This window comes from Lycium ferocissimum, chromosome 2, assembly GCF_029784015.1.
Source record: "Lycium ferocissimum isolate CSIRO_LF1 chromosome 2, AGI_CSIRO_Lferr_CH_V1, whole genome shotgun sequence".
NCBI lineage: Eukaryota > Viridiplantae > Streptophyta > Magnoliopsida > Solanales > Solanaceae > Lycium > Lycium ferocissimum.
Window position 1 is genome coordinate 52,957,857 of NC_081343.1, and position 20,404 is coordinate 52,978,260.

General features: G+C 33.2%; 2 protein-coding genes across 2 annotated transcripts; both read left to right on the top strand.

Moving 5' to 3' along the window:
- The first annotated feature begins 10,412 nt into the window (after positions 1–10,412).
- On the top strand, positions 10,413–13,149 carry LOC132044293 (senescence-specific cysteine protease SAG39-like). The gene is made up of 3 exons (XM_059434782.1): positions 10,413–10,945; positions 11,707–11,973; positions 12,642–13,149. The coding sequence occupies exons 1-3, from the start codon at positions 10,486–10,488 to the stop codon at positions 12,965–12,967; spliced, it is 1,053 nt and encodes a 350-aa protein (XP_059290765.1). The 5' UTR covers positions 10,413–10,485; the 3' UTR covers positions 12,968–13,149.
- Positions 13,150–15,695: 2,546 nt separating this feature from the next.
- On the top strand, positions 15,696–18,832 carry LOC132044301 (transcription factor bHLH30-like). Its single transcript, XM_059434791.1, has 2 exons — positions 15,696–16,609; positions 18,128–18,832. The coding sequence occupies exons 1-2, from the start codon at positions 16,355–16,357 to the stop codon at positions 18,590–18,592; spliced, it is 720 nt and encodes a 239-aa protein (XP_059290774.1). The 5' UTR covers positions 15,696–16,354; the 3' UTR covers positions 18,593–18,832.
- The last annotated feature ends 1,572 nt before the right edge of the window (positions 18,833–20,404 follow it).

Here is a 20,404-nt window from a genome sequence, read left to right on the forward strand (position 1 = left end):
TTTTCACTTAAATTCAAAATATAAAGAAGTAAACATACAAATTAGACAAGAGGATTCCATAACTATTATATATACCTAAAAGATAATTTTCACCTTATGTATACAGTTTAATTTTTCGACGACGAACCCCTTCCCAGTGCCCTAGCTAGACCCATGAGTGTATGCAGGGGCGAATTTATGTATAAAATTTGGGGCATGTGAACCCATGGTCTCTTCGCAAAGCTAGATATTTTATGAACATATTTTCTAGAATTGATCTAATATTACGTGATGGCACCCATCAGTGGCGGGGCCAAAATTTTAAATAAGAGGGGTTCAAAAATATAAAGAAGTAGACAAACGAAGAAGTCAAGGGAGTTCAACATCTACTATATATACATAAAAAATAATTTACACCTTGTATATACAGTGTAGTTTTTCGCCGAACTGAACCCCTTGACCCTTACTAGATCCACCATTGGCACCCATACTACAAAAAAGCTTAATGGTGCACTTGGTTAAAAGCTTAGTTATTTACCAAGAGTAACAAAGATCAATTCCCACTTAATGCATTTTTTATCTCCTTCTTTAATAGTGCACCCATATTCTAGAAATCCTAAATTCGCCTGTGAGTTTATGTACACCGATCCTAAAACAGGTCCAAGTTGGATATCACAATGTCTAAAACTATACTTGCGATTAACTAATACTGCACAATTGTCTATAAATCACAACAAAATTGAATAATGTGCATGGACACATAATTAACCTTACATACAAACAGATTACAATTTGCCGAATTTAAAGATAGCCATAGAATCGGAGAGATACATATACTGATTCAGGAAATTCGTTTAAGAGATGAGAGGGTAAAACGTATTAACAGTAAAAAAGAAATAAAACTTACAGTGATAATTTTTCGCCGAAGAAAGAGTGGAAAAAGAACGAGTTTGTAGGCACGAAGGAAGGAGTATAGGGGTATTTGAAGTTGCGGGTTTAATCCGAAATCAATTTGGTTTAGGGACGGGTTTGGGCTTTGAAATCCCAATTCCCAACGGAGAAAGTGCACACATAGCCAATTTTGGGATTCCCATTTAAATCATGACCTAAATTCATAATTTTCTTTGTAGTCTAGTCATTTCGAAAATAGGGAGGTTACATATGAACATATGTCTCTCAAATATCCTTGTTCCGCTAGAGTGAAATATCAAAGACATTGATAATTTTAAGATTATGGGTGCTGACCTTCCTTTAATGTGAAGTTGCTACTAGTCGTAAAATATAAGTGCAAATTTTTCGAACAAAATAGCTAAAAAAGTTAACATAAAAACATTTAGAAACAAATAACTAAACAAAAGATTGAACAAAGAAAGTTTTTTTTTTAAAAAGCAGAATATATATATACATATATATAAGGAAAAGTCAGTGGGAACAAGACAACTAAGGAACATAAAAACTTCTAAGTTAAAGCCAGTGAAGAAAGTTGTCACGCCCCGAACCATGGCCTGGACGCAACACGCCACTCGGTGCCTAACTGCATGTGATCAAGCGAACCACATGGCTTGCTGAATCAACATGGGACGTGTACCGATGCGGAATATAAGTTAAATCATGAAAATCTAACTATAGCATGAATTAAGTAATCATAATCCTGAAAATACTATTTATATCATGAATGCAGGAATAGTTTGAAAACATAGTAAGGTAGCCAACAAGGCTAACCCAATTGAATATCTGACATGACATAACTGAACTAGTCTATGAAACCTCGATACGAGTGATCGTTTAAGCCGTTTATGGGGACAAGGCCCCCGGTACACCTTAACTGCATAAACTGATATAAACATGAAATTAAGCTAACACCTCGAATGAAGTGGGGCTCACCAATAGCTAATACGTGTAAACCTAACGATCAGATCCATCGTCTTGTAAATCAATACCTGCATCGTGAAATGCAGACCCCGGGGCAATAGGGACGTCAGTACATTTGAATTGCACTGGTATGTAGAACAACTGAGTGAATAAACATGGCACACGAAATAATAGAACAGAAACTGAAACTATAAGCTGAACATGAACATGAACATAATCTGACATGAATATAATATAACATAAGTAAAACATTATTAAATGGAAGAGCCTTAGTATAACCAACATGTAACCACCACGTGAGCACGTGGCATTTGATCTCTGCCCGATCAGCTAAGCCATCTCATACCTTGCCGGGGTACGAGACATGAACATGACATGAATGGATCCATAAATAACCCGCAATAGGTAACATGAAGGAATCGTCCTAACTGGGTGGAACGATCTTTATCCTACGTTGGCATACGTAATTTTAGTATTAAATCTTCTCGATAATCTATGCAACTCTCAAAACATGAAGATGAATATAGTTGGCTTAAAAGCCCATGGATTTCATCAACATGACTTATAAACATGATTGGTAACTTGTATGAAACATGGAAACTTGGAGGATTTCATGGAATTAAGTATAATGATTCATAACTTGCATTTAAAAACCCATGAAATTCAAAACATGGGTGTTCATGGATTACAGATAGATTCATGGTAACCGAAATGATATTCATGAATACAAGTAACGGAAACATGGTTGAACATGATGGTATATATATATATATATATATTCTTGCACCTAGGATTCATCATTTCTAACCCAGAGGGAAATCGTACTATCATGGATTACACGTGGCTTGGAGAAGAACAATGGTGTTCCCGCAAGTTGATAGAAGCCCTGCATACCTTAATCGCTTCAAAACTTGCAACAACGTTTGTATCTTGAAGAAGAAACCCAAAAGCTTGAACCTTGAACCTTGAGATGGGTTTTCTTGAAAACCCTAGGTTAGAAACAAAGGATTTCTACATAAAATTCATGTGTATGTGTTAGAATTCACTTGAAATACTTAAGAGTGACTTACCTTGATGTAGGAGGATGAGGAGATGAGAGGAGAGAACTTCGTGCTAGGGCCTGAGGAGAATGAAAAATATGGAATAAAAGACTGAAAACGCGAATTTATCTTTGTTCAGTCGGTAGGATTTTTAGTAAAAGTGACCGTAAATCAGTTCCAGTGGCTTGGTTTTCTCAGGCTCCTTATACGGTACAAAAGACGGTCAGTAGAATAGTTTACGGTACAAAGTACGGTCCGTGAAACTTGTACGGGCCATAAAACCCACTGTAAATCGATAACAGTGGGCTGGATTTTTCTGAGGTCCAATTGCGGTACAATTATGGCCCGTAAATCATTTACGATTCGTAAAACCAATGCGTAAAACGTTGATCACCGTACTGAAACAAATTTTAATCCTAACACTCCCCGTCTTGATTTTCTAACTCCTGAATCATGCATAAGGTTCAATTTAAAGGTACGAAGTGTTACTAAAAGTATTGGAGAAAAAGAAGGAAAAGTCGAGCTCATAAAATTTTGTGTCACCAAGGAATCGAACTCACGCTTCACCAACAATACACCTTAATTTCAGGCTCTAAACCAAAGCACCCACCCCAATTTTGGTATGATGGGTGCTATTCAGTCAATATATCCGAATTTAACGATATTTCTATATAATGATATATAGTTCGCGTTTAAGTCAATGGGTGCTCGAGCACTCGGAACACTATACGTGGGTCAGCCCCTGAATACTATGCAAAATCGAGGGTAATTTATATTGTCAATCGTCATTCATTTCAATGTTTTTAGATTTTTTCAACAACATCGGCTTGATTTAAATTCACTTTTCATATTTGAAATTCAAAACTCAAATCTTCAAGTTTGCAATAATTGTCATTTTTAGATGGTGTTGTATTTTACCTTATGTGATCATGTATATAAGAGTTGTTGACGAAAAAAGAAATCAAGTTTTTCCAGCAACAACCACTTAATTTAAGACTTACTTTTCATGGTTGAAATAAAAGACTGATTCTTCAAGTTTCAACAATGATGAGTTATGCTGGAAATCTTTAAGTAGCTATGGATGCAAAAGAGAAATTAAAAATGTAGTTACGCCCTAAATGACATTCTGTAAATAGGTTGCCTCGTACCCAAATTTTCTGATTCATTAAAACGACATAAGTACCGTTGAACTAGTCTAAAATTCATAGTTATATACTTGTATTTTCGAAATGACTAGACTTAAAAAAATTAACTAATGTGTTTGCTAGCTATTTGGTTATTTAATTTACCCCATTTATGTATTTTGATTTGTTATATAAGTAATTATAATAACATAATTTAAGAAAGAAAAGAAAATATAATAATATTCAAATTTATAAAGAGGTAGATGTTGATAATTAAGAGGGTGAAATAGATAATTGAAATGGGAAGAGGATGATATTTAAAATTTAAAGTTGGAGAAGAAGTTTGATGCTTTACATAAAAGTTAGAGGGAGAAAATAATTTTCACCCTTAAAAAGATAGTAGATTAAGAAATCATAATTTAGTCATATAATACAATTGTTATGCATATTACATAGTTGAATCAAGTATGTCTAGCAACCTAACATGTCGGGATCGACGTTGCCCTATAACCTCAAAGCTCAGTAGTAGCCTTCCTTCGAATTTGGAGTCTTTCGAGGAAATTTTGGGGAGCCCTAATAGCTTAGTAGTAAAAACGATATAACGTTAACCTCTTTGTTAGTTCAGAGAGATAACTAGAACAAAAGTTGATTATATTGCCGGCTCGTAATGAAACTTTCCTGAAATTTAATCATCTTTAAAAAAGAATTAGATTCCAACCTTTCGTTCCGCTTCTTCTTGAAAACAGAAAAGTAGACAAATATTATAAGTGATGTTCATGCCCATAGACATAATGCTGCCTCTCAATTTTTGCACATTAATACTATAAAAAATATTTACTCAATCAGTTTATTTATAAATTTATGTTACAAATAAGTTCATACGATGAACATATTTCTGACCTGATAGATTAGTTAATAGCCTATCAACAAAAGGCTAAAATACTGATAGTGCAATTAATCTTTGCATTATCAAATATATTAATTAAATTCAATTCTAAGTTTATCATCCAATTTCTTTTCTCCTCCTCTCTTTTTTCCGTCTTTCCTACCCTTTCTAGTATATGGATACTGACACATGCTTTTGTTAAGCAATTGCTTATAGTTAAGAAAGTCCTTAGATGCTAACTGACAGGTGAAATAACAGTTGAAGCATTTATAACCATCTATTTACAATAAGTATTATGATGAGGTATTACAAGTCACTATGAGTACAAATTAGCTTAGATTAGTCTTGCCTTTATTATGCATCATATGAAAACGAATTGGCCGCCTTTTTTCTGATGACACTAGACTTGAGAGTCACACATCAATTGTAAATATTTCTTCTAGTCGATATTGCACGTCATCATGTCTCCTGATCAAGACATTATTCTTTATTATCTTTTTTATTTTAAAGGAAGATTCTAGTTTCCTTAATATTTCGTCCGTTTTAATTCATTTGTTTTACTTTTTTTTTTAAATTTATTTAAAGAAAATGTCATATTTCACATTTAACAAGTTCTTAATTCAATATTGAGTTCACCATAATGATTGATATGTGTACAAAATTCAAAAGATATTTTTAATACTCCTATGTTTTATGCACCTTTTTTAAGTTCATAAAATTCAAAACTCTCTTTTATATTTTTATTTTTAAACTTCGTACATAAGCAAACTAAGACTTGTAATGGAACGAAGGGAGTATAATTTAAAACTTGGTCATAGAAACAGATAAAATTTAAAAGATTCCATTCAAATCACTCATATATCATTATCACTATCTTTTTCTGTTAACGGATGACTAGGGGTAAATTTTAGCTTGTGGCTAATCGCGCAATAGAGTAAGACGTTATAATGCTTTGCATTTAGAGGAGACATAAACAAAATAGCCACCATACATAACAAAACAAGCGATCTCACAAGCCTAACAAATGAAATGAAGTTACCGAAACTTTCTTTCATAAATTAGAGCCGATAGCTTCCAAATATTCCAAACTTTTGGGGTCTACTTTTCGTAGATATGTTTGCTTCTATCAATAGATTTCTTTTACTTCTAAAGAGGACCACCCTTAGTCGTACACGGATTCCATGATAACGAGTGTTTTGTATTTGGCCTTTGTAAAGTTATCCGATTTTGCTGACCAAGAGATTCTTATAAGAACTATTTGATTCCATATAAAGAAGCATGAATATTTTGTATTTGTCGTTTGTGTGAATGGCTATATTCAGTTCACAGTTCTCACTCAAAACTCAATCAAAAGATCATCAATTATGTGAAAGAAATTGTGTACGTACTACTCCCTCCATTCCAAAATAAGTGTCTCTTTTAGCTCATGCACACCCCTTAAGAAATTGTTCACTCCTAAATTAGGAGTGTTTTTACTAACTTATCCCTAATTAATGCTTAAAAAAAGAAAAGTTATTTAATGATTCTTAATAATAAATAAGGGTAAGTTTGGAAGAATATAATTAATTTCTTCTTGAAATCCTAAAGTGTCACTTATTTTGGAACAAAATAAAAAGCCTAAAAGAACACTTATTTTGGAATGGAGGGAGTAATTTGCTGACCAAAAGATTCTTAGAACTATTTGATTCATGGGGAAGCATGAATATTTAATATTTGTATATATTGTGTGTGTTCATGGATATATACAATTAACTACCGTCACTCAAAAGTCGGAGATCCTCATGTGAAAGGAAATTGTAACCTATGAAAATCCTCTCTGAATAGGGAGACTCCAATTTAGAGTTATAAGCCAAGAAGCAAGAGAGCAGGATCATTTTAGTTTTCGTGGATAAAGGCTAAAATACCGGGAACTCATTTTTTCTTTTGACCCAAATTAAATTATTGGGTAATAATTTATGACGTGACCTAAGCTAATTGAAAATTTTAGGTGGAATGGCTATTTTTTGAGCCCGCAATCAAAGCCACGGTCTCAAATCTTGACGCATCAGTTAATGCGAACTCCTGCCAAATTCATACAATGACTGAACTTGACAAGAGGAACCACCTTGGTCAACATATCCGTTGCGTTGTCCTTTATGTCAACAAGACCTTAACACTTATTCAACAACATCACACACACACGATTTTTACACACACACTACTACACATTTTAGAGTTGGTTCATGGTGAACCCTACTCAATTCTGACACCAAACCTTTCCGTTTAAGCAAAAAAAGAAATTAAAAAGTATAGACTTTTTAATGCAAAAATAACACCTAGAACTCTAGCACAATGATGAAGTTTGAACTTATAAATGTCCAAACTCTAGCTAGGGATTTTTCATTGAGTTTGAAACAAATATCAAGATAAAGTTTTAAAATAGGTACCATGAGTGATTTTAAAATAGATGCCATGAGTGAAATAGATACCTTAAATAATATGAAAATAATTATTTCATCCATGATATCTCTTTCGAACTCAAAAGACAATGTCATGGAAGTTTGAAATTCCATATATAGCTAATGAGACCGAAAGTAACTAAGAAGTGCTTCATGCTTTAAAGTTCTCATTGCCAAATTATTCTCAGCATGAATTAGCTTTCCGTGTCAAACATCCCTACCTAGTCAACATTTTCCAAGCTACATATGCATGAATTGTGATATACACGATAATTTAAGTTGCTTGTTTAACCGTTAGGCATGTCTCTAGCTAGCAATTTAATCAATCATTGATCAAGTCAAAACTCTTCCACTAATGAGTTTCATGGCGATGGTTTCCTATAATATATATAGTCCAACATGTCCACTAATAGGATGAGATCATCAGCAGCTGGTAACTGTATACAGGGTTCCACTTGGATAGAAATTAGAATCATTAGCATTTTCCATCTTAGTACATTCCCCAATAACCCAAATTCATTTTTTTCTAATTAGCACTAGTGTGATGGAAATAGAGAACGTGACTGCTGAAAAGAAGAAGATAAAAGATTGTTTTTTTTTTACCGCTCTGTCCTCCTTTACTAATCTATTTATGAAATAAAGCTAGGCATAAACAAGGTAATGTGACACTTTTCTATGGCCTCCAATTGCATTTATCTTTTATCTCCTTTTTTTAACATTTTCATTTCTTAACATAATCTACTAATTAATTGGATTAATAAGAAACTCATAAAGTAAATAGTCTAAGTAAATATCCCTTTCCAAAGAATCAGCCCACGTAGAACTGTGCAAATAAAGTCTAATTAACTCTCTCATTCAACCCACGTAAAGCAATAGGTAGTGAGACATTAAATTTGTTTGTAATACAACCTAAAACCGTTTCTTTCCCCAACCCAACTCATTGCTCACTTTCGTTGTACAATTCTGGGGTTAAAACGAAACTGTAGCGTTCTTTTTGGCACCATTCACATGAAGCTTTTTAAATTATAATGATTTTAATGTGTATTAATTCTTGATAATAATTACTCTAACAATTCATTCCTCTACCTCTTTCTACTCTATTTTTTTGCACTATATATAGATTGGAAGTGAATTTCTTGCATGATGTAATTTGCCTACTCTGACTTTCTTTTCATTGAATTTTAATACCATATTTTTCTTTCAGAGTATAATATTAATAGGGATTATTTGTTTATTTTGATTACTATTTGTTGGTTGTGGGATGCTATTAAAACCAAGAAAATTGGAGAGTCAATAAGTTTGGATATGATCTTTATTGACGAAAAAGGTACCTTAGTACATGCTTCTTATTATTTTATATAATATTTTCTTCTGTTACTTTTTGATTTATAATTTATATGCTTTTAGATTATTTTTTTCAAGTGCAAAGCACATAGTTGTTTGTAACAAAAAATAGTTAGATGTTCAGTCAAATTAGATACCCCGAATAAATTATTAGTCATGGACACCATATAATAAGGGATGGTAGAACTACTTCTCATCTTTCTGATAGTTTTGAAGATTGATTTTTTAGTGAATACTCTGTTCTTTAGGAAAAGACAAGGATAAACCATGAAGGAAGAGACATGGGAGCAGCTGGTACCAGTATCACCATCCATTACCATTAGCGTATTTTATTTCGATGAACACTCTTTACAAGGCTTACATAGGATGATAGCAATAATTAATAATTGCTGCCTTTCATAATTATCATCCCCTTTTTTCAAACTTTAGTTAATTCCATGAGCTTATCATATTAAGATTAGGTAAGTCAAGAAAGATTTGTAGGCTTTCGATGTTTAATTTCTTTGAGATATGGAATAGTATTATCTTTCTCTACATGTTTTGCTCCAAAGCAATATCACGTTTTTTTATTGTTTATAGAAGTCTATTTCATTTTAAAAAGTTGTACATTTTGTAAGGATTTAACCAGATCCCGCAAGAGTACTATCATATTGTTGATATATATATATATATATATAATCAAAATGAAAATGAATTACAAAGTTTTTTTCTCATTGTGTTTGTGTGGGGTGGGTGGGAGGGGGGTGGGAGAGGGGAGGAGATTAACAATATTTTTGTGAAGACTTAGGAGGAAGGAGGCATCAGTGTAATTTAAAAGCAACAATTTCATTTAAGGGATGTATGTATTACTACAACCATTCCATTGTGTTAGGCCTTTTCGAAATGTTATCGATTAGATGATCATAGTTTTTAAGATCTTAACAAAAGTAGTTGAGATTCGATTTATTAAAGTCTCATTTGTTAAGTAATCTCAAATTTTTTATGTTCTATTCAGATGTGAGTAAGTGTGCGAATAAATCTTGAAATTAGTATTAACATTGTGAGTTGCTAACATGAGAAATTATCTATATTTGCATATCATGTATGAAAATTCTCTCTCTTATGTCTCATTATGGTACAACAAGATTATACAGTGAATTCACTATTTTTAAATGATCGTGCGCGAGCGCGAATGACAATTTAGCTTTTAGTATAGATCCAGATGATTGATTTGGGACCCCTGCAATTCATGGAAAAAGTATAAAAGGAATGAAAGGAGTACTCCCTCCATCCCAAAATAATTAGCAAAAATCACGTCGATTAAGAAATCAATAAATACAATGTGGAGTTTACTATACTACCCCTATTTATTAAATATTTTTTTAGAATTGAGTAATATTAAAGAGGACTACTTATTTATTGCTAAGCGCATAATTGGAAATACTTGCCACTTTTTATCTTGAATTTCTAAGATGACACTTAATTTGGGACAATTTTCTTTTACTAGACTCTTATTTTGGAACGGAGGGAGTAATTAATAAGCGCTACTAAAAAAATTCAGCAATCGAAGTAGTAGTATGCAACAATTCCATGCTAAGCACGATAACTGATTTAACTGATCTTGTTCCATCCAAAAGTGTCTGAATCAGAAAATTGTGCAAGAAACCTAAAATTGTCTTTATCTATGCAACACCAACAGGAGATTCAACTTGTATGGATTGATCTTGCCTATAAATACCTCTGCCATGCATGCTTTAATATTCATCCAAGAAAATCTTTCATACTATTTGTTTCTTCATAATAATAACTACTAGTATTTCATAATGGCTTTTGCGAACCTTAGCCAATACCTTTTCTTAGCTTTGTTCTTCATAGTTTTGGGACTGTGGAACTCTCAAGTAGCTTCATCACGTCCTATTAACTATGAGGCAAGCATGCGAGCTAGGCATGAGCAATGGATTGCTCATCATGACAAAGTTTACAAAGATTTGCTTGAGAAAGAAATGCGTTTTAAAATATTCAAAGAAAACGTGGAACGTATAGAAACTTTTAATGCGGGTGAAGATAAAGGATACAAACTTGGCGTTAATAAATTTACTGATCTCATAAATGAGGAATTCCGTGTGTTACATACCGGTTACAAGAGGTCATCACATCCTAAGGTCGTGTCTTCCTCAAAGCCAAGAACACATTTTAGGTACGCTAATGTGACAGACATACCGCCAACTATGGATTGGAGAAAGAAAGGTGCCGTTACCCCTATCAAGGACCAAAAAGATTGTGGTAAGTACAAGAATTTGCTAATATTAGCTCTATTTAATTGACTTGCCACGTTCCTTAAGAAAGCAACTAATTAAGTGCTCCATAAACGTATAGAGTTGAACTTTTGACTCGGACTTTGTTCCTTTATTAGTTGATAACAAAATGTAAGCCACTATATGTTAGTCAAGATTTTTCCTGCACTCTTTTTACATTCTAGTACCACCCCACCTTCCAAAATAACTATTCTCTTCGTCCCAATTTACGTGGCACAATTCAAATTTCGATAGTCAAACGAGTTTCTTTTTAACACTATATTTCAAATATTTTTTGGGTTAAAAAACAAAGTTGAGTGACTTTTTGAGTGAATTATCCTTTGTTCAGTGGCCATCTGAAATACTATCTTCTATATTTTCATATGTATTTTAAATACTTTGAATTGTTAATTATTGTGACTTATGATATTCTTTACACGTAGTTTTCAAATATGTAAATTTTATTTTAAAATTCTAGGTCCGAATTTACCGTGAAAACTAAGAAGCTTGACTATCGTAAATCCGAATGGTGGTGCGACATAAACGGGGAGAGAGGGAGTATCCAGTGCAACTGTATGTGTTTCAGAGTGTCAAAAACAGGGGAGGAATTTCCATTTCTTTGTGACAGTGTCAAAACATCATTTTATTGAAATTTCCGAAAAGGGCAGCTTGCTTCTTTAAAAAAAAACTCACTTGTCCTTTCAATTTGTAGCAATATATAAATTTGTTGCTACTATGCAAAACACACAGGTTGCTGTTGGGCGTTTTCTGCAGTAGGTGCAATGGAAGGGCTACACCAACTGAAAACAGGAAAGTTGGTCCCTTTATCAGAGCAAGAGCTTGTAGACTGTGATGTTGAAGGTGAGGATGAAGGTTGCAGTGGTGGACTATTGGACACTGCATTTAAATTCATTATGAAAAACAAGGGCCTCACTACAGAAGCTAACTATCCATACAAGGCAGCAGATGGTGTCTGTAACAAGAAAAGGTCAACTGTTTCAGCTGCCAAGATTACAGGTATATATATGGGCGTTATATCTAGCCCATGATAATATGAAAAATGGCTTCAATTTGGGCGAGTTAGGTTCTGACCCATTGTTTAATCCAATTGACCTGCCAATTTTGAAACATGCAAATTAGAAAATTTGCACAACATTATTTAATGCGCAACCACTTTTTAAAAAATTCTGCATCTATACTTTATAGCCAGTTAAGGATTTTTTAGCATTTAAATCACCATTATTACAAGCCTTGAAAAAGGATCTTGAACTTCGAATATGAAAATTGAGTTTAAATCAAGTGGTGTTATTGGAAAAGCTTGAAAACATTGACAGGAATAAGTATTGTAGTTCAAGTGTCAGAAAAAACTACTTTCAATTTAGATTTGGAACATATATGTGTGAAAATTCAGGAAAAACTGCTGAAAGTTTGCTACCAAACTTCAGATGCAAATTTTTGTAACTTCAGTTGCGTATGCCTGAAGTTGGCTCAAAGTGGTTAAATTTGCAAAATTTTATACATCAAGGCTTGGGCTTAAATGATGGTTCCAAAATCGACTTCTATGCACTTGCCCCAGCAAATTAACATTGGATGGGTTATGACCCAACCTATTTATCAACTTAACATGTTTAAACCCGTCCAGATATAGTTCAATCCGCCCATTTAACACTAATGGCTAATTACAGGATACGAAGATGTGCCAGCCAACAGCGAGAAGGCCCTTTTGCAGGCTGTAGCTAATCAACCAGTATCAGTGGCAATCGATGGGAGCAGCTTCGATTTCCAGTTCTATTCAAGTGGAGTTTTCAGCGGATCATGTAGCACTTGGCTTAACCATGCTGTTACAGCAGTGGGATATGGCGCTACAAGTAATGGTACAAAATATTGGATTATAAAGAATTCTTGGGGCAGTAAATGGGGTGAAAATGGATATGCACACATGAAAAGGGATATTCATGATAAAGAAGGCCTTTGTGGACTTGCCATGGACGCTTCTTATCCCACTGCCTAAAGGAAATTAACTATCCTTAGTTTTTTTAAGTACTTTTCAACCATGTTTACATGTGAATACGTTGTGGGTTTGAAGTAGACTATGATTAAACTGTCCATAGTTATAGCACTTAAAAGGTGCCAGCTTCTAAATTGTACATTTTAATGTTCATCATGTGAAATATATGATTGTTATTGTCTAAATTTGAGTTGAGTTATCACGGCTTTCCCTTGCAACAACAATATGTGTGTATGAAATTAAATTAATGGGCCATCATTTGAAAGGAGATGGGCATCAACTACTCAACTATATAGATCTATGGGCTGCACTTTGCTGCTTAATTGTCTATTGCTGAAACTTGAATTACATCCACTCTATGAACTAAAATTGGGAATGAAATTACTAGAACTATCTCTTTTGTTAGTACCTACAAAGGTTCTGCTCATCTTTTAGTGCTATTACGTACATATTTCAAAGTATTTGAAGGAGGGAAAGAAGGCCAAATGCACAACTAGCAAAAAATTTATAGTATAGACTATAAGTCTATAGCGAGATATTCAATTCAACATCTAGTCTTGATTTTAAAGCAGTTCTGAATATACAGTGGGAGAAAATGAGGCATTTGCCTTTATAGCTTAAAAGTGATCAGAATAATTCGATATTATACTAGTACCGATATATAACTAACTCGAACTCTAATAATTAACTAACTAAATAATATTGCTAACCCTCAACTCTCTGTTCCATGCACCATGATAATTAACTAGCTATAAAGGGTAATAATTTTCTAATGAGTATTTAACAGTGGCGGAGCCGGGATTTTTCCTTAAGGGGTTCAAAATATGAAGAAGTAAACACACAAAAAAGCTAAAGAGGGTTCAACATCTACTATATATACATAAAAAATAATTTTTATCATGTACAAATAGTGTAATTTTTCGCCGAAGAATGTTCGGATGAACCCTCAAACCCTACCTGGCTCCGCCCCTTATTGAGTGGGTACTAACTTTAACGCTGACTTGGTTTAGTTCAATCTTTTTTATCTCTTTATTGTTACTTTCCAAGTATCAAATGCTATGTCATGGATAATGATATGTGAACAGCTTCAAAGCCTACCTGAAAAGGAAGTCTACCAATTAGAAGTAACGAAAACGTTTACGCCAGCCATTTTCAGCAGCTAAATATTTTAATACAATTATTTTAACTATCTCATCACTTCATGGTTAGCACTTAGAAGTTGCAATCCAGATTAAAGGACTATAACATGAACTTCAAAATGAAATAAAGCAATTAACTGTCGATCGAAAGGGTAATCAGAGATTTGAGAGTTGATTAATTGTGGGGCATATATATAGGGGTTGCGTTCACTTTAATTACATAGCTATATTAGTTTTATGGATGTCTCAACTTTTATGGTTAATTGTTTAAGAGTCAATCAATCAATCGAGAATTGAGATTCTAAAACCAGAATACTTAAAATTTGACTTTTTATTGGTGAACAAGAAGAGATTTTGACTGTTAATAAAAAATGAAAACCTAACTTAAGTTTGACATTTTTGTATTTAGTTCTTTTTTTAAAAAAAGATTTTAAAGATACACACGTTAATAGCTAAAAGGGTTCACAACTTCAAATACTTATAAATGCATGAATGTTATGTTTTTAGACTTTTTTATGATGACCTACCGTTTCTTGTGGTTTTCGGTTTCGGACATATTCTGAATAATTTTTAATACTAGCCACTAGGGAAAGGCAATAAGGTAATACTGTATTGCAATATTCAACCTCTATTAGTGCAATCTTCAACTACTCTAATGGCCGGTCGATTACAAGCTAATCGTATTTTAATCATAATTCGCATAGCTACGTTTTATTATATGGAGCTGAAATGCTAAACCCTAATGACTTAGTGAGGTTCTAGACTGATCATTTGGAGATGACGTCTGAGAATTGAGAATGTGAAAGAGACTAAGGATGGATGCAGGAGTTTTATTTTAGCACTCTTATTATCACCTAATTTTTTCTTTATTTTAATTTTGTGCATTCTTTTTTTCCTCTTCATTAAATATTTGGAGATAAAGGTATGCAAATTTTTCAAATTACCATTGTCTCCGTGAGTTATTCGGGAGTTAATTTTAATTATAACATAAATAATACTATCAATCAATTTTAATTATAACATAAATAATATCAAATTTGTAGCAATTATCGAACACATATGAATAGTCATCCTGCAGGGGTTCGTTGGATCAAGCTTGGACCAATAATAAAGCTTGTCACTTTGGTTCACCAAATACAATTTGTCAAACTTCAATAGTAAAATCAGGTAGTGTATAATATATTATTTTTACAATTTCTAATTTTTTTTTCATGTACAAAATGACGAAGAATTCATTTAAAAATATTTAATAAAGAGCCGCACATTTGATTCTCGGAAACAATATATAACACCCTTTTTGGACCATAGGGGTTATATTAGAATCAATCAATGCACGTTATAATTAACCTTTCATTACATAGAAACACTGCACAATATTTTCTTTAATAAGTACTTTTGTTCTACTTTTAAAGGTAAATGCCAAGGTCTACATTTAAAATCATAAATATGTTCAACATTCATACCTTCATCCAATATCTTATATAGTTCATTTTACGGTCAACTTATTTGCATTTCTCCACATACGGATTCAAATTTATAATCCAATATACATTGTCTTTTATTTACAAAACATATTTTATTTATCTTTTTTTGCTCGAATTGGCAAATTTTCAATTCTTTATTTATATCATCAACTCCTATACTAAATACCATAAGCCATAGCAAGAGAAGTCAAAATTTTACTTTTGCCCTCTGTATCTAAAAACCAAGAAGATCAAAAAGTCTTGTGTCCACTTTGTCCTTTTCAACAACACACAAAATTTTTGTTTCTTTATCTGTATATTCATCGATTTCCTCAACAGGGTCAACCTCATATTCATCGAGATGCTGAAATTCAAGACCATTAGAAAGAAAATGTGGATGTTTTCTTGCTAATTTGTCTTCCCAATAATTTGATTAAAAGTTCACATTTAAATCTTCTAGTTTACCTCTTCTATGGCAGTTATGTCCAAAACTATCACAACTACCACTCTCTCTGCTGCCAACATTTGCTCATGTTTCACATTTTTCAAGATTGCCCCTCGAATGATCTCTTTCTGGTTTGCTCCTACAGGTCGTCCTCCTGGAGCTTGACCCTTTATTGTTTTTTCAATTTCCTCATAGTACTGTCAATTTGTTCTTGAATCTTAGTAACTAAATATCTTTGCTTTAATAACTTATGGTTTGTTTTGAGTCTTGTTTAATTGTGATATACCAACAATATACAAGAAAGACGTAAAGGTAATATATTTGTGTGCATAAGTTTGTTAGAATGAACTGTCAGATTTCTGGGAATTTAGGTGAGTTTTGTGAGAATGAGGCAAAAGGGGTTCCACAAAGTTTGGTGTTGGATAGTGAGAAAGGTGAATTGGTGAAGGCTAGTGGAAGAGTGGAAAAAAAAGTTGGAAAATCAGAGGGGAAAACTATTGCTGCATTGAAGAGCCATAGCGAGGCAGAAAGACGAAGAAGGCAGAGGATCAATGCTCATTTGACCACACTTCGCAATCTTGTGCCATCCTCTAACAAAGTAAGTTCTCCCTTTTGTTGACAATGGAGATTTAAGAATGTTAGGAAATGACTTTTTAGATTACATGTCTGGTGCTTTTTATTGTCTATTTTGAGGTGAAAATTGGTTCTTATGTTGTTCCTATTATGATCATGGTATTGAGTTAGATAAAAGATGTAAAAATGTATTCTGTAATAATGCAACTTGAAATATGTGTCAGATAAGGTGAGAATCAAAATTGTTGATAGGTCAGTTTTGTTTCATTTACTAACTCAAATAAAATCAAGCTTTTATAACATCCATGGTTGTGTTCCCAAACTCTCACATACCGAGGAAAACAAGAAACAAATTTCATTTTTGGGTGCTTAAATCTTGAAGGATGAAACCATATTACTCTGTTTTCGGCTGCTAGATCGATGAAGAATCTCTCCAAAATCTCATCTTTGATCAGTGATTCACCGGCCACTAAATCGAGGTTGACAAGGTGTTTATAGCTATGTTGCTAGGAGTCTTCAAAAATGTTATCGCACCTGTGTCGGATCCTCAAAAATGCACTACTTTAGGATGATTCGACATGCATCCGCCAGCATTTTGAAAACTTCAAGCAACATAAGTTTCCTTCTAGTAATTAAAAAATTCATTTATGTGCCTGACTACCATTTCAAGATTTATTATAGATATCCAGTTATTATTCATTTTCTTGATTCTGTTTACTCCCCATTTGTTCTAAGAGAAGAAGGTTTAGGAGGGTTACTTCTATGTAAAATTCAACATGTTTTAATTTGATTTGGTCCTCTCATAAAGTAGCTAGTTTCTGGAATAAAGGTCAAAGTTTTATTGATAGCTTGCATATTGATGGAAACATAAAAGATTTTAAATTTCTGCTAGAATTTCATCACCAAAGTAAACTCTTTGGCGGTTTGTCGGCTGTTTAAATTTTCATTTGATTAAGGTAATCAAACTGTAGAGTGCAAAGTCCGCTGGTGACTTCTATCTCTTGATCTATGCCAACACGTTTTCGATTGGTTCAATTAATTAGTTATACTATTGTAAAGTAGTAGTTAGGACTGTTCTCTTTATTACTTTTTGGCTTGGTTACCAATTTAATTAGCTATATTATTGTTTTTTTTTTTAGTTATATTATTGTAGCTAGTACTTTGGTGCAAAAACTGACAAGACCTTAACAACTACTTATGACTTAACCATTTGACTTAAACACTTATTTTCTATTAAGATAGTCATTTTCATGTCATCTACCATGGCCTAACTATTTCTATGAAGAAAGTTAGTCAATGATTTTCTTGCATTGAGCTTCTACAGAAGGCATGGGGAGAGCACGGGGTTCATCCGAACCTTCTTCATCGAAACATTATACTGTATTTATAAGGTTAAAATTATTTTTTATGTATATAAATATAGTACATGTTGAATCCCTTGGCTTCTTTTTAAGTTTATATTTTGAATTTTTCTTATATTTTGGATCCCCTTTGTGTAAATCCTAGCTCCACCACTCACTGAAGGTTGGAACTTTTACTTCAGATGGACAAAGCAGCATTGCTAGCTGAAGTAGTATGCCAAGTGAAACAATTGAAGGAAAGTGCAAGTCATGTTAGTGAAAGTTTCTTCATTCCATTGGACTCTGATGACATAAGAGTTGAAACAATTGCTGAAAATGCAGATGGAACATGTTGTTATAGGGCATCCATTTGTTGTGAATACAGGCCTGATCTGTTGTCAGATTTAAGACAAGTTATCAATTCCCTTCATTTGAATTTGGTTAAGTCAGAAATATCAACGTTAGGAAGTCGAGTTAAGAACGAATTTGTCTTCACGAATATGATCGAAGGAGGACATGTTAATATTGAACATGGGGAAATTCTCTTATCCTCTGTTCGACAGGCATTTAGTTCTGTCCTGGATAAAGTTTCTGCATTTCCGGAATACTCAACCTATCCAAACAAGAGGCAACGTATTTCCTGCTTCGATTCTTCAAGCTTATTCTGATCACGGTTATCGCCACTTTAATATCATTCAACAGCTTGTATATTGTCTGGTATGACGTTTTTCATATTCTGTGTTATCAAATAACGGTTCATATGCGTTGGAACTTAATGTTATGAGCTACATCAGTGGCCTGACTCTATATGTAAATAGATTGTTGTTACTATGTCTTTGTGCTTGCATGAAATGTGGATTTCTTATAAGGAGGGATATTGTGAATGATGAATGAGGTGATGTAGTATACATTGCTTTGTGGAAATATTATTTTTTTATGGATAACGATCATTTTAGCAGATAAAAAGAAAGTTTATGAGATTCTGAAACAATTGAATGAAGCCCCAATTTTAGGAATTTTGTTAGTTGGGTCCTCAGGTGTCTTGGGCTTGAAAGAAGTTTATTCAAATTTACATGGGCCCTTTTTCTTGTAATCATAACTGTAAGGGCCAGCCGCTTTTCAGACCATTATTTGAAAAACGGAAAAGGGCCAAAAATACTCTTGTACTATCGAAAAGTCAAATATCATGGTTATCTTTTGTACTATCCTATTATCTTATGGGAAAAGGGCCTGATTTACCTCTACTTTCAAAAAAGGTTCATAATATACTATCGAGCCATTTATACCCCTATTACAATAATTGAAATATTTGCCCTTATTTTTCAATTATGAACCTTTTCCCTATCGTCTAAAAATTAGCTTTCCAAACAAAACTTATCGGGACCCTAAAAATATCCGAACGTCTACATATCCTTGATGTATCGAGCCACATTGAAAAAAAATATCGGGTTCTATATAAAATATTGACGTTTAGTCTTGACATTGGTAGTATCCAACCAAAACTTACTAACATTTGATGAGGTGTCTACGAATCCTTGTGAGCTACATTACATCAGAGAAAAAATACGTTCTATATAAAATATTGGACGTTTGAGTCTTGCCACTAATCATTGGTCAAAGTATGAATAAAAAACAAAATCGCCAACTTTAACTCATTTATTTTCCCTTTGACCAATGATTATGGTGTGTCAAGACTCCAAAACGTCAATATTTTTATCTTCCACCAATAATACTAAAATTTCCTTCCCAGTTTTGGTTGAAAAACCACTAGTTTTTTTATTCACCATTACCGCCATCATGACCCCTCAATTTATTTATCTAACTTGAAAGATGAAACTTTATCCTTTGATTTCTAAATAGTAATAAAGATAATTTTTTTGAATGGACGTATAAAAGATATCTTTTTTTTGAACATTCCTCGCATCGGAAAAAATCACCGGACTATAGTTCAAAAAGTGACAATCTTGGTGGCCATCATGACCCTCAATTTATTTATCTAACTTGAAAGATAAAATGCTAAATAATAATAAAGAGTAGTGCTATTGACAAGGAGCCATTAATCGATTTAAACCAGCCTTCCACTGGAGCCACTGTGCTCAGTCAAAGTCGATATTCTGTCGTTTATCAAGGACTGTGATCCTCCTTTAATTTTTCTCAGAAATTCTACTTCTCTAAAAATCTTGCATTTCTGGGTTTTAGTTAAATTTTTAGTTCTTGAATTGTTTGATGTGTGAATTTTTTTGGTGGAAATGCAGAACGTTCTTCTCTTTTTAGTATGTGTAATTCACTGCCATTCGTCTTGGAAGAGCTTTTGTTTTTCAATCCGAGATTCAAAGTTTTGGTTTTTTATTTGCTTTAAATATTGTATGCAGAGTTCTGACTGTCAAGCATCATGGTTATTGCTTTATTCGGTGGGCATGGTGGCAATGGTGGTGGAGGGAAGGAAGTTTTAATGGTGGAAGAAAAAATAAAGGGGAGGG